The following is a 14,384-nucleotide window of genomic DNA, read 5'->3' as shown; positions in this document are numbered from 1 at the left end:
TACTACTACTAATAAATAAATAATGTAAAGATAATCATAGAAGGGGAAACAGAATGAGATGTGGTTTGTTCCTGGGAAGTTGGGGTATGGAGAGAGCAATGAGGGAGGGCCTGCCTCCTATCATTAGGGCACTATTTGATTTAAGGAATATACCATGGATTACAATTGATTTAAAATGTATAGGCATATGAGCATTTCTTTAGAAAGCAGACCTCTCTGGTGCATTAGAAATGGTAGCAGAATGCAACCAAGAACTCTGGAACTAGTTTTCCATCCTGCACTGTGCCTTGGTGGGCAGGTCATCTCCATCCCCCGGGTTAGCCCCTCCTCTGTGAAATGACTGAACTGAGCCAGACTTTTTTTTTTTTTTTTCAGTACTGGGAATTGAACTCAGGGGCATTCTGAGTTGTGCCCCAGACCTTTTCATTTTTTCCCCTTTGTAACAGGGTCTCACTAAGTTGCTGAGGGTCTCACTAAATTACTAAGGCTGGCCTCGAACCTGTGAGTCTCCTGTGTCAGCCTCCCAAGTACTGGGATTACAGGCTCCTGTGGATAAGATCTTTAATGCCCTTTTGTAGCACCCAAATTCTAGGGTTTGGGTTGGTTTTTTTTTTTTTTTTTTTTTTTTTTTTTTTTTTTTTTTAAGCATCAGACCATTAACCGATGGTTATATTTGGCATAGGGTTTTTTTTTAGAATTAGTTGCAAGCATGAAAGTGTAACTCGGATGGTATTTGAAAGCCCATTTGCCTGCCTCACCCACAACCTCCCTGCTACAGAAAAGATCCCGAGGCAAGGTTGCCAGAAAGAGCCAGAAAGAGACTGATTAATTTTAAACTTTAGAGATGGTAAACCCAGTTAAATTAGATTTTGTGTGGAGCAGGGAACTGGGGATTTGAACCCAGGGACATTCTACCTCTGAGCTACACCCCCATCCCTTTTCTATTTTTTTTTTTTTTGTTTGTTTGTTTTGAAACAAAATCTTACTAGGTTGCTGAGAGTCTGGCAACACTGCTGAGGCTGTCCTTGAACCTGAGATCCTCCTATCTCAACCTCCCAAATACTGAGATCGCAGGCCTGTGCCGCCACCACCACCGCCCACATCAGACTTTTAATTAAATAACAAATCATTCTTTAGAGGGAGTGAAGAATAAATTATTCGCTATTATCTGAAAGTCAAAGGCTCGGCGGCCACTTCTGCTTCAGTTGTGCCCCCCATCTATCATCAGGAGACAGAGCTGACTGGGATGGATTTGGGAAGGTCCCAGGGTAGGCTGGAGCCAGCAGCCCGTGAACTGTCCCATGGTGCACTTCACGCACCCAGTGGGTCCTGTCTCTTTCCACTTTGCAGAGGAAAACTGGTGTCTGGAGGTCGTGGTCTGCCTAGGGCCTTCTCCCTGTAAACAAGACCGGGAATTTCTACAAGCTGGGAACCATGCTGGATTCATTTTGGGTCCCCAGAGTGACGCCTGGTGGTGTGGGTGGCGGGGACGACGCTCAGCCCTTAACTTGCACTTACCCTCTGCATGGGAGGCAGATTTCACCCCGCTGATAGGCCAGAAAAGGCGCAGACGTGGGAGCACTGAGCAGCTGTTTTTACGCAGGCACCACGCTAAGTGCTTCTGTCTTTCTCTGACTTGAGCCTCTCAGTGACCCTATGACTTAGTTTTTATCCTCCTGTCATAGGGGGAAAGCCCAGAGAGGTTGAGTAGCGTGCCTACAGCCACACAGCTGGGTCTGGGGGGGTGCGAGGTTTGGAGACCAGGTCTGTTTAGCTCCAATGCCAGTCCTTCCTCCCTGGCCCCTGCTGCCCGCGTGCCAGACAGGAGCAGGCAGGTCAGAGAGCGCCTGGAAGACGGTGAGGAACAGGGAGCCGAGGGACCTGGACGCCTGCCCCGCCTGCTGTAACGCCAGCTCTCGCTCTGTTTTCAGGAAATTAGTTACTTTCAGTTCCCCGGAGAGCTCCTGATGCGGATGCTGAAGATGTTGATCCTGCCGCTGGTGGTCTCCAGGTGAGAGGCAGGTGGGGAGGGGCAGCCTCCCTGGTCCCCCGTGAGGAGTGAGCCCCTATGTGCCCTCCCTCCTGGCCAGGGCCAGGTCTCTTCACGCTCCCTGCAGGGAGGCTCCTGCGGGCGGGCGCTCTCGGGTCTCCCAGGACTCAGCCTTCCAAATCTGCGAAGATGCCACCTCCCTCGGGAAACCTCCCTGACTCCCCCACCCACTCTGGCAAATGCCTCCTCTTTGGCAAATGCCTTTGGGCCATTCACGGAATTGACTCATCTGTCCAGGTCAATAGCAACCTCCATGCTGCTAAGTGCAAAGTACGCTTCCGGTCCCTGTTCTGTGTGACCTCCCCAGAGGAGCTCAGCACCGGTCACTCTCCTGCTGGGAGTCCTTCCTCTGGCCTTGCCCTCGCCCAGCTTCTGCCCGCTCCCTGCCCCTCCATCCCAGTCCCCACCACCCTCTACCTCAGCCTCCACGCCACAGCTTCTCTGGCCTTCCTCGTCTAACCCCGTGGCTTTAACCTATCACCCGCGAGCCCTACACGCGCGGGTACAGAGAACCCCACGCCTCCTGTCTGCACCACACTCCATTAACCAGCTAGCCCTTCGACATCTCCATGGTCAGATGTGTTTCAGCTTCAAGGTTTCCAGCTTGAGAACCAACCCACTGTGCCTCAGCCCACCTGGCTCTCCTCACTCCACCCTGGTCCCCGCCCTCCGCACACAGCGCATGGTCATTCTGTAGATTCATCTGTTACTCATCTCTTTATTTCCCACTGGAGTGTAAGCTCAGAGACAGAAGCCGGGCGTGGTGGCACATGCTTGTAATCCCAGTACTTGGGAGGCTGAGATAGGAGGCTCGCAGGTTCGTGGCCAGCCTCAGCTACTAACTTGCACAGGACATACAGCTGACAAATGACAACTCAATGAGACACTGTTTCAAAATAAAAAATAGGGTTGGGGTGTACTTCAGAGGTAGAATCCCCCTGAGTTCAATCCCTAGTACCAAAAAAAAAAAAAAAAAATTAGTGACGGTACTCCATCAGCAGTTTTTTGTGTTTTTATTTTATTTTATTTTATTTATTTATTTTTTTTTTGTGGGTCTGAGGATGGAACCCAGGGGTATTCAACCTCCGAGCTACATCCCCTGCCCTATTTTTTATTCTTTATTTTGAAACCAGGTCTCACTGAGTTGCAGACAGCCTCACTAAGTAGCTGAGGCCGTCCGCGAACCGCGATCCTCCCGTCTCAGCCTCCCGAATGCTGGGATTACAAGCGTGCACCACCACACCCGGCTAGCATTCAGTTTTGACTTGTCAGCATCTTGCCAAGTGCCCGGCACATAGTAGATGCTCATTAATATTTGTCGAATGAATTAATGGACGAGTCAACAATCACACTGTGCTTTCTGGGCACTTATCCCTGTCATGGGTGCTGCTGTAGATACAGAGATGAACGGTGCTTCTCTGGCTCAAGGGCACAGTGGGTGAGGGAGGGAGTCAGTGCCCCTGCTAGGCAGCATGTGCCCTCTGCTGCTGACCTCCCTCACCGCCTGGGCATGCCTTCTTATCCAAAGCAGACACTCAGAGGCCCTGGAGTCGGCCATACCACGGCTTCCGGCCTGGCTCTGTCATTTGTCAGCTGTGAGTACTGTGCAAGTCAATTAGTTTAAGAAAAAAAAAAATCACGTTCAGCAGCCTGAGGCCGGATCCTACGCCTGTCCCCTCTTGTGTGACTGGGGCGAGGCCCCTGCCCGGCCCCAGCGCCCGAGTGACCAGCAGCCGGTCCAGCTCGAGCCCTGGCTCGCGCTCGCTGGTCCCGCTTCACCCTGCTGAGTACGTTCTCTTGGCTGGAACCGCAGCGTGGTATTACCTTGAGGGAAACCAGTGTATTCATTCATTTCATTTGTTTATTAAGCAGTTTGCACTGGTGCAGAGCAATTGTGCCACTGAACAACGGAAGCGCCTTAACATTTCCTTATTACAGGAGAATGAAACCTTGGGGGGGGGTGCGATTCTGAGCCCCAAACCTCTTGTCCCTAAATCTGCCTATCTCATAAGGTCTGGAATCCATCGTCTATCACCCTTCCCTGAGTTTCTGCTCCCAGCCAGCCCAGGAGCATCCCTGCCCCCCAGGAGCACCCACTAGTGTGCCCACTCCAGGGCACAGCGACTCATCAGGCCGCTTTGACAAACTCAGACATCAGGCCTCGCCCTGGGCTCACTGCACCAGAGCGCTAAGGGGCCCGAGCAAGGGTATGTTAAGCGCTCATTTGTAATCCCAGTACTTGGGAGGCTGAGACAAGAGGATTGCGGGTTCAAGGCCAGCCTCAGCAACTTAGTGAGACCCTTTTTCAAAATAAAAAATAAAAAGTGTTGGCCAGAGGTAGAATGCCCCTGAATTCAACCCCCAGTACCAAAAACTAAAAAATTAAAAATAAAAGCCCCACAAGCATTCTGATGGTTTTAAGCAAGCCGGTTTCTCTTGAGGTGCAGCCTCAGCTGGGCAGCTGAAGAGTTCAGCACCAGAACTCCGCTCTTCATTCCCAGTGGCTCCAGGGGAGTCAAGGGTCTTCTGCATCGTGATGACTGAAGTTGGAGGAAGCACCTTTTGGCACCTTTGCTTCTAGCTCCAGTAAGCTGCATGTTTGGACCTGAAGCTTGGTACCCGTTCAGCTCTCACCTCATCTGCAGGGAGCCCAGCTGCCCTCCCCCACCAAGCCCTGGAATCCCAGACCCTTTCTTCTCTTTATTAGTTTCTAAGCCACACTCTGCACCCATACCTAGCTCAGGGCTTTCCACACACACACAAATAGGATTTTTTTATTTGTCACTACTAAAAAAGTCTGCACTTTTAAACAGATTCTTGGACTGGTGATTCATATCCATCAGTCGCTCGACTTTAGCGCCTGTCTCATCCCCAGTAGCTTTTCCAGAACTGCTACCTTCACCGTGAAGCTCCATGCGTTTTCCCAATTCAAACTTAGGCTTCTTCAGCATCTTTACTTTTCTGACGAGACATCATGAAGAGGATAAGTAGACTGGCAAGCTTCCCTATGTCCTTCCCAATGCCATCTGGAATCAACTTACTGACTACTTCTAAGTCATTTGTCTGCACCTCCCGGGTCATGATTTCCATCATCTTCTTCCAGATTTGGCGGACCTGTTGGTGCTGGGCATAAGAGGTCTTCCGTATCTAATTGTTGCGTTTTTTAGTAAAACCAACACAGAAGAGATGCAGCAAGTAACCATCGGTAGTCTTGACATCAACACGAGCTTCAATCATGGTCTGCCGTTTTTTGACCATGGAACACATCTTGTCCCGCGTAAGATCCGTGCCATGGAAGTCAGTCAGGCGGTTTTTACCCTAATCAGTGATTAGCTTGAATTTCCTAAATGCAACTTCGTCATTCTGCAGATCAGCAAGGCTCACTCCAAACACACGACCCTTGAGGCCACCAGATGCGATTTTAGTTCCTTGAGTCCTTGTGATGAGTGTTCTCCCAATATTTCTTCTATTGAACATGGCCGGTGCTTTCACATCATACCAGTCTTTCTTAGAAAACGGATCAACCACTTTCTTCTTGGCTCCCCTTTAATAGGCGCTTGTTCTTGCTGACCGCCACGGTGCCGCTCCGAGAGCCAAAAGGCTAGCTCAGGGTTCTGTCCGTGAAATCCCAGCCCAGTCAACGACAGCTTGCGTCCTCAGCTGACAGCGTTGAAATCTGGGAGTGCTCGGTGTCGCTGGGGCGTGTGGCCGCAGCTCAGGGCCAGGCACCGCTTTCAGCACAGTAGCAACATCCATCGGAGTAAACGGTTAGCATTCCTGCTAATAACCACTCATCTCACTGAACAGAGAGCTGGGCCACTGGCAGGCCCCCTCCTTGGGGAGGGAGGGCCATGTGCAACCTTCCCAGGGAATCAGGGCTTTTTCTACCTGGTCCTTCACACCGACCTCTCCCTGGAGCTCAGTGTAACCGGTGGACGCAGGAGACTGGTCTCTCCACACTTAACTGAAGTCCTTTTTTGTTTCTGTTTTTTTCTCTAGCTTCTACATATGAGAGAAAACTTATGACCCTTGACTTTCTGAGCATGCTAATCTCATGTAACATAACATTCTCTGTTTCATTCATTCTCCTGCAAGTGACATCTTCTTTGTGGCCGAGTAAAATGTTATTGCATTTATACACCACATTTTCTTTAATCAGTCACCTGTTGATGGGCACCTAGGTTGGTTCCATGGTTATCGCTATTGTGAACTATACTGCAGTAAACATGGATGCGCACGCATCCCTGGAGCGTTCTACCTTTGCTTCTTTTGCAAAGATACTGAGGAATGGGATGGTTGGGTCATAGCAGGGTTTTATCTCTAGTCTTTTTTTATTTTTTATTTTTATTTTTATTTTTATTTTTATTTTTTATTTTTGCGGGTCTGAGGATGGAACCCAGGGCATGGGGATGAAACCCAGGGCCTTCCTCCTCCAGGCTATCCTCCCAGACCTAAAGCGTCACTAAGTAAGTAGGGGAGGCTGGCTTTGAACTTGTGTGATCCTCCTGTCTCGGCCTCCCAAGCGCTGGGATTACAAGCGTGCGCCACCACGCTCGGCTTCATTTTTAGTCTTTTGGGGAACTTCCATACCGACCTCCTCAGTAGTGAGAGATTCTTCTTTAAATGGAATTGGCTGCAAAAGGACTTGCTATCTCTCTCCACGAGCATAGGAGCCTTGAACAAAATTTAGAAACTTCTGCATCACATGACACTGGCACAGGAGCCTGCCGCAGTGCCATGGTGTCCTTGAGCAGGGCTCCTCTCCCATGGATGGGTGGGGACGGGGACACCACGTGGTTCACCACTCAGCACTCTTCCCTGCACATCCACTGCCGGCCGACCCTTTTTTATTAGGGAAAGGCCAGCCTTTGGGACCCGGGAGCCTTCCTTTTCCATTCTCTCCCAGTAAGGCTACTTCTCACCGCTCAGATCCCTTTTATTCTTTATTTTGAAACAGGGTCTCACTAAGTTGCAGAGGGCCTCACTAAGTAGCTGAGACTGGCCATGAACCTTCGACCCTCCTGTCTCAGCCCCCCAATGTGCTGGGATTACAGGCACGTGCCACCTCACCTGGCTCAGATCCCTTATTTCATTCATTCATTCATTCACTGGTGCTGGAGATTGAATCCAGAGCTATTCTACCTCTGAGCCATACCCATAGCCCTATTTTTTTAAATTTGGAAACAGGATCTCACTAAGTTGCTAAGGGTCCCCCTAAGTTGCTGAGGCTATCCTTGAACCTGTGATCCTCCTGTCTCAGCCTCCCAAGTACTGGGATTACAGGCACGCAACACCAGACCTGGCAACTTTTGCTTTTAATTTATAGACTAACTCTGTAAAAGATTGGTGACTTTCTGTTCCTTTAAGTTCTTGGAGGATACCTTACTGTTATTTCTATGAAAATAAATCTGCCTCTTGCTGTTTTTGGTTTTAATTCAGCATGTCATAAGACTTTCCGTACCGCACTCTTGCCTTGGGAATCCAGTTTTCCTCTCCCACTCAGGGCTGGAGCAGGATTTGCAAATCTCTTTTCTCATCATTAGCTATTTAGGGTACTGCTGTAGACACCACTGAGGCCGCACCCCAGGAGTCTGGAGTTTTCTCAAATTCTGTTATTTACCATGCTTTTAGCCTGCACCATAAAGTAAACTCAATAGCACCTGCAAATTTACAAGTGTGTGTAGGTGGTATGTGTGTGCCCACGCAAGTGTGTCCCCTGGGGCTGAGGTCTTGATAAGTTACTGTGTGCTGGCCTCAAACCTGTGATCCTCCTGTCTCAGCCTCCCAAGCGCTGGGATCACAGGCGTGCTCCACCACACCCGACAAAGCCTTGTTTTCACACATTCCAGATGACAGCATGCAAGGAACCAGGCTGGTTAAACCGGCATCTGGCTGCAGCTAGCACCTCCAAGGCTCGACTTGCTTCTTGCCAAACCTCTCCCCTCATTCCTCAGTTTCTGTAACCAGGCATCATTCAAGGAAAACTGAGCCATGTGTTTGTCATTCACTGGGGCTGGGCGTAGAAGCAGGTTTCATAAGCTCCACATCACAGCAAAGAAATCCGAGAGTGCAGGCTTCGCGTGGGAATCCACAGTATGTGTCGCTACGTGCGTGTGTGGGATGTTTGCGTCTTCCTGGGTCTGTATGGCTTTCCTTCCTATTTTTTGTAAAAATTTAAAACGGACTTTTCTTAGAATCAGGAAATCACGTTTAGCCAAAATAATCTCTCCTCTCCCTTCTCCCCCTGGCTGAGGAACTCTAGTTTGGCAGAAAACTCCCAAACACCCACGTTCTGACTTCTTGGAGCTGGTCCATGGCCAAGCAGCCGAGTCTAGTTTGGCAGCCAGTGCGCGGGGGTAGCGCCCCGGGCGGGCTGCGGGTGGGAGGCAGGCAGGAGGCCTGGGCAGCCGCAGGGCCGGGTCTGGCGCAGCCTGTGCTTCTGGACTGAGCCCTCGAGTCATGGGCAGCCATGGCTCCTGGCAGAGCTCTGGGAGCCTCCTGATGGGCGCCCTGGGAGCTGTCTTTGGCCTTTTTGCTGGTCAGCTGAGAGCTTTACTCACCAAACATGGCCCAGCTGCAGGCTGGGGGTGGGTCAGATCTTCAATCTGGTGACTGAAAAATCTCTACTCATCCCAATACCAGTGTTCTCGCCCCCTTCCCATTAGAAATTTCCTCCTCCTCCTCCTCCTCCTCCTCCTCCTCCTCCTCCTCCTCCTCCTCCTCCTCCTTCACCTCCTACACCCCCTCCTCTCTCTCTTCTTTCTCCTCTTCCAGTCCATTCACAGTTACCTCCTGGAAGCCTGGCCGCACTCCCAGGGGAGTAGCCCCTACTCTGGCCTATCAGTCACCGCCACCACCCAGGGTTGTCCAACCATAGGCCTCACCACCCACTGGACAAATCTCCTGAGGACCACAAACCCACCTAGTTTGTTCCTAGGACGCTGGGACGCCCAGAGCAAGTGTTCCACACAGGTGGGGCAAGAACAGTAGCAGGGGCTGGGGGACTGGGTGCAGCTTTGGAAACGCTCCAGGACAGTGTCATTCCACCTGGGGAGACCTGGCGACCGCCACATTCGGGCAGGCTCCCCTGAGCCTGTGGGGTGGCTGTGGATGGGGGGGGGCAAGAACCCTCGAGTTCCCACGTGCACAGGGCCCTCCCTTCCCTCGAGGGCAGGCTTCCATGACCAGCCTGACAGGTGTGCCAAGAAAGCCCCTACTCGTGGTGGAGACAAAGGTGTGGTGACCATGCGTAGAGACTCTGCCCCCACACTGGACATGCTTTGCTGCATGGGCGTGGCCTCCATGGAGGGGTGAGAAGGGCCCACTCTGTGGGCCTCAGCTGCAGTCCCTCCTGTTCTTGGCTGGTTCAAGCTTGTCAGCGCACAGGCCCTGTGGACCCACACTCTTGGTGCCTGGGGGCCTGGGAAGGAGGTCACTCCAGAGGGCAGCAATGCCCCTCCCACACGGAGCCTCCTGCCCCTATGAACCCTCCCATGGCGCCAAGAGTTGTGGCCAATGTGGCTGCCAGGGTAGCTGGGCCCCAGGGGGAGCCCTCTTCATCCTGGCACCAGGAAGGACTTTTTCCAGTAAGCCCCAGAAGCCTCCAGTGGTGGGGCTGCCTGGGGAGGTAGTGGGCTCCCTGTCCTCCGAGGCATGCAAGCACAGGTGGTCTAGGGCGTGCTGCCTTTGTGATGGGGTGCTGGGACCAGATGGCCCATATTTTAGGTAATTGGCTGGGCGTGGGGGCGTGGCCAAGCAGCTGGGGAGCGTAACCGCTAACGTGGCACTTGCTGTCAGCTGCTGGGCCTGTCCTCCGCTCAGGGGAACGAAGTCATCCAAGATGCTTGGAAGGGCTGAGGGGACCCTCTCACCCAGAGACACCCTCCCCCACCCTGCCCCAGATGCCTCATCTCTTGTCTGTCTCATGTCGGGAGGACTGTCTGCAGCTGTGTCCTAGGGCCCGGCATGGGAGGGGCTCTGTGACTATGCAGGCTGAGGTCGACTCCAGGGACTTGACCCAGGGCTCAGGCTCCTTCCTGTCCCCCAGGTCTCCCGGGGCAGGGGGCTGGGCCTGATGTTGTGCTAGCAGGCCAGAGCGCCTGTGTTCTCACTGTGTGACTTCAGCAGATCACTTGCATTCCTCCAGTGGCTGAGAGTTCACTCCTCAAAGTGGCTCCTTCCCTCAAAGGGCCACGTAACTGCTGGGAAGTTACTCCTGACGCTGAGCTGAGGTCCCCAGGGCTCCCATCCCTGCCAGCATCCCAATCGGCTGTGTTCCAGGCTTCTTAGCACCTGTCCCTGGGTGTTGTCCCAGGCCCATGGCACCTGCCACCTGTCCCCAGCTGTACTGTATGGAACACAGCCGCCTTCCCTGGCCCTTTCCTGGTGGGTGTCACCCCAGGGCAGGTCCATAGATGCTTGATGAGCCCCCGGCTTCTGGCCCTTCAGGAGAGCCCACCAGCCCTTTAATGGCCCCATGTCCCAGGTGACTCACCAGGCTGGCAGCAAACACAGCCCCAAAGCCCCGCTGCCGCCGGCTGGGCTCAGGCTTCCCCTCTCCCGCCCCCAAGCTGTTGTGCTCCCCGAGCTGTTGAAGCCAAGTGCGGCCCAGCACGTGTCTGTGCTCAGCTGCATCGTGTCAGATTTGGCCTGTGGCCCCTCATCTGACACATTAGCTGCTCCTCCCAGCTTCCTGAACGCTATAAATCGGATCCACATGCTGTCAGTGGCCTTGGCCAGGCCATTGATAAAAATGACCAGAGAGGAAAGATATGGAAGCAGAGCCCTGGAGTATTCCTCTAAGACCCTGTCTATGGCCTGAAGTAGCCGTCCCACTCCCTGCCTGTTGTCCCCAGCTCCCAACCTGCTCCTGTTAAGTTCTGGTGCCAACTGCCTCAGTGTCACACAGACACCCAGCACCAGGCAAGGGGATCAAAGCTGGCTCAGATGACTGGTTCTCCAGGACCCTCCAGCGAATGCTGGCAGTCACCGGAATCACAAGCTACCCCCTTAACAGTCAGGTCCAGCATGTCCCCATCCCCAGTTTAACATCACACATGTCTGTGCCCCTGTGCCAGGCCTACACAGGCCCTGGGACTATACCAGATCCAGCCCTGCGCTGGGGACCTCCCGGCCGTGGGGCAGGCAATCACAGAACAGTGATAACACAGGCAGTACTGACAACTGAACTGCACATGGACTCATTGTGTGGCAGGCACTCAACGGGGTCGTCTCCTGTGATAAACCCATTCTCCTCCCATTTATCCCCCACTGCAAAACTGAGGCAGCTCAGGATCCATAGCTTGCCAAGGGCTCCCAGCTGGTGAGGCGCCTGCAGGAGCTGCCTATCCCTGCCCGCCCAGAGGAGGGAGTGGTGTGGGAGACATGCAAGGACAGGAAGGGCAGGGCAGGGGCGGGGCAGGGACAGGTCCCTCCATCTTCCCTGTTTCACTCCACACTCCTCCCCTGCCAGCCTGCCAGGTGTCAGACTCCAGGCAGGACTCTGGGATTCAGGGTGAGCGCACTGCTGGGTATACGAGGCCCTGTAACAAACTGGGGTGCACAGGGCTGGGAGGGGTACAGTGAGCTGGCCGCAGCCACAAAGTCTCCCAGAGTAAGCCCTGTCTGAGCTGAGTTTGGAAAAGGCCGGTGGAAAGGTCTGGGCTGGGGAGATGGGGCCACACTTCTCTGTAACCAGCTGTAGGCAGAGGGCCAAGTTGCCCAGAGCTGCCAGTGGAAGACGGGCTTGCAGTTTCCACCTGGGGTTGGTGTGAGAACCAGGTGAGGGCCGGAAAGGAACCTTTTTCTCCCTCCATCAAGAGCCCAGCAGCTACGGCCGCCTCCCCTGCCCTGCAAGTGGAATGATTACCAGATTGAGACGGGCTGGGGCTGGGAGCCCGGCCAGCTTCCCGCTGCCTCTGCGGGTTAATGTCTAGTCCCGGCCATCTCTTGATCCCAGTCCCTGGGCTCCTAGTGGCAGCCAGATGGTTTGGGAAGGAGTTCCAGGCCTCTGGGCTCCTGGGGCTCTTCCCTGGGGCTCCTAAGGACCTCAGGGAACCTCAGGCGCACCCAGCCAGGTTGGAATAGGAGAGGTTAAGTCTGCCTATTGCTCCTCCACCATAATTACAGAGCCAGAAGGAACATTTGAGGCAACCCCATAGAAATGCCCACTCTAGCCGGAAGCCTCCAACAGGTGGCCGACCAGGCTCCCCTTGGGCCCTTCTTAAGATGAAGACGTCACCACCACAAACGTGAGGGAGGTCATGCAGCTGTGGGCAGGTCGTGAGCTCCGAGAGTTGAGCTGAAAAGATTACATGGGCTGCGTCATATTACAATCACAGTCAACCCCAAACAGAAGACCTTCCTCCTGCCTCCCAGGAGTTAAACCAGATCTGTACCACCAGGAAGCACTGTGAGAGAGGGGGACCTCCCCCAGGGTTCTGAATCAGAATCCTGTTCCAGTCTTGACTCTAGAACTTCCCAACAGGAGCCAGCGTGGTGGCACAAGATTATAATTCCAGTTACCTGGGAGGCTGAGACAGGAGGATTGTAGGTTTGCAGCCAGCCTCAGCTACTTAGTGAGGCCCTTCACCACTCAGTGAGACCCTGTTTCAAAATAAATAATAAAAAATAGGGCTGAGGGTGTAGCTCAGAGGTAGAATGCCCCTGGGTTCCATCTCCAGTACCAAAAAACAAAACAAAACAAAACAAAAAACCCAAAAAACCCACACCTTACCAAGAGGCATCTGGCTAATTTATCCCCTCTGCCCTGAACTCTGTTTTTCTTATCTGGACTTAAACCCACATGGTCCAATATCATAACCACCAGTCACAGGTGGCTACTGAGCAGCAACATGTGGCCAGGGCAACCAAGGGATTGACTTTTAGGTTTTATTGAATTAATTTTTTTTCTTTTTGGCAGTACTGGTGATGGAACTCAGGACACTACCTATGAGCTACACCCCCAGCCCTCTTTTTTATTCTTTATTTTGAAACAGGGTCTCACTGAGTTGCAAAAGGTCTCACTCAATAGCTGAGGCTGACCGCGAACCACAGTCCTTCTGTCTCAGCCTCCCAAATGCTGGGATTATAAGCGTGCGCCACTACACCTGGCTTGAATTAATTTTCATTGAAGTTTAAAATCAGTGTAGTGGGACATTTTTTATATTTGCTAATACATTGAAATGATAATATTTTGGATACATTACATTAAAAAATTATAAAAAAATTCACAAAAATGAATTTCATCTTCTTTTTCCTTTTTTAATGTAACTATTAGAAAATTTTAAATGATAAATGTGGCTGGCATTATGATTCTATAGGGCAGCACCAACTTAGAAGGTTTTTAAGGATCAAATGTGTTCAGGTGTTGGTTAACAGTAAAACTGGAGGCAGATTATGGTTTCTGTGTCTGCCCGGCGCTCAAGGGCTGGGGCTCGGCCTCACATAGACGTGTTTATCCTAGACATAATAGAGTACATGAAGAAAGATGAAAAACACAAGCTACCTGTAATCCCACCACCCAAAGACAACGATTGTTGACTATTTTCCAGTGTGTATATGTGTATGTGTTGTGGTGTGTGTGTGTCCATGTGGCCTCATGATTCCCACAGGTCGTCACTGCCCAAACTGGTAGGTTCTCAGAAAAGTCAGTTAATAGTTTGGCTTGCTGGGCACAGTGGCACACACCTGCAACCCCAGTGCTTGGGAGGCTGAGACAGGAGGATCATAGGTTTGAGGCCAGCCTTAGCAACTTACTGAGAGCCTTAGCAACTTAGTGAGATCCTGTTTTAAAATTAAAAATAAAAAGAGCTGGGAGTGTAGCTTGAAGGTAGACTGTCCTGAGGTTTGATCCCCAGTACCCCCCAAAAAAGGCCTGGCTCCAAAGTCTTGGACCTCAAGGCACTACCTCTGGGAGGAGCCCCAGGAGGCCAGGCTGCAGAACCTCGGCCTCCGTCCCCCATCACTGCGAGTCCAGGAGTGGCCTGGTCTCTTGTGGGATCCGTAGCACTTCCCCCTGTTCTTGGCTGCCACCATCGCCTGTGAAGCCCCTAGCACTGCCCAAGCCCACCTGGGTGGCCTGCTCCATGGCTGTGCCAGCCGCTCCCGCCCACCTGCACTGGCCTCAGCCAGTAGCAAAGCCCTTCCCATTTTGGAGGTAGGAGGGAGGTTCCAGAGCAGAGCTCCTGGGGTCCCTGGTAATGGAATTCCTTCCATGTCCTCATCAGCCCTCTCCTTCCCTGAGCAACAGGTGTCCCCGGGGCCTGGGGCCGGGGGTCTTGTTCTGCCTGGAGCCTGTACTCCCCCTCTCCCCACCTTCCACATCTGGTTGTCT

The 14,384-nt window shown here is 52.5% G+C and overlaps 1 protein-coding gene and 1 pseudogene across 2 annotated transcripts in view; one reads left to right on the top strand and one right to left on the bottom strand.

The window, feature by feature from the left end:
- SLC1A7 (solute carrier family 1 member 7) overlaps positions 1 to 14,384 on the top strand; it is a gene marked incomplete at both ends in the record, with an annotated part of 46,274 nt that overhangs the window by 9,589 nt on the left and 22,301 nt on the right. Inside the window, one exon of the mRNA XM_080692991.1 lies at positions 1,932 to 2,011. Within this exon, the coding sequence (XP_080549117.1) occupies positions 1,932 to 2,011 (80 nt within the window). The remainder of the gene's footprint in view (positions 1 to 1,931; positions 2,012 to 14,384) is intronic.
- LOC308261066 (small ribosomal subunit protein eS1-like) lies at positions 4,856 to 5,618 on the bottom strand (annotated as a pseudogene). The gene has a single exon. The product of its transcript is annotated as a small ribosomal subunit protein eS1-like (transcript).

The sequence above is a fragment of the Muscardinus avellanarius genome (assembly GCF_963383645.1).
Source record: "Muscardinus avellanarius genome assembly, chromosome: 3".
In the NCBI taxonomy this organism is placed as follows: domain Eukaryota; kingdom Metazoa; phylum Chordata; class Mammalia; order Rodentia; family Gliridae; genus Muscardinus; species Muscardinus avellanarius.
The sequence above is the reverse complement of the archived record's forward strand: the minus strand, read 5'-3'. Positions and strand labels throughout refer to the sequence as shown.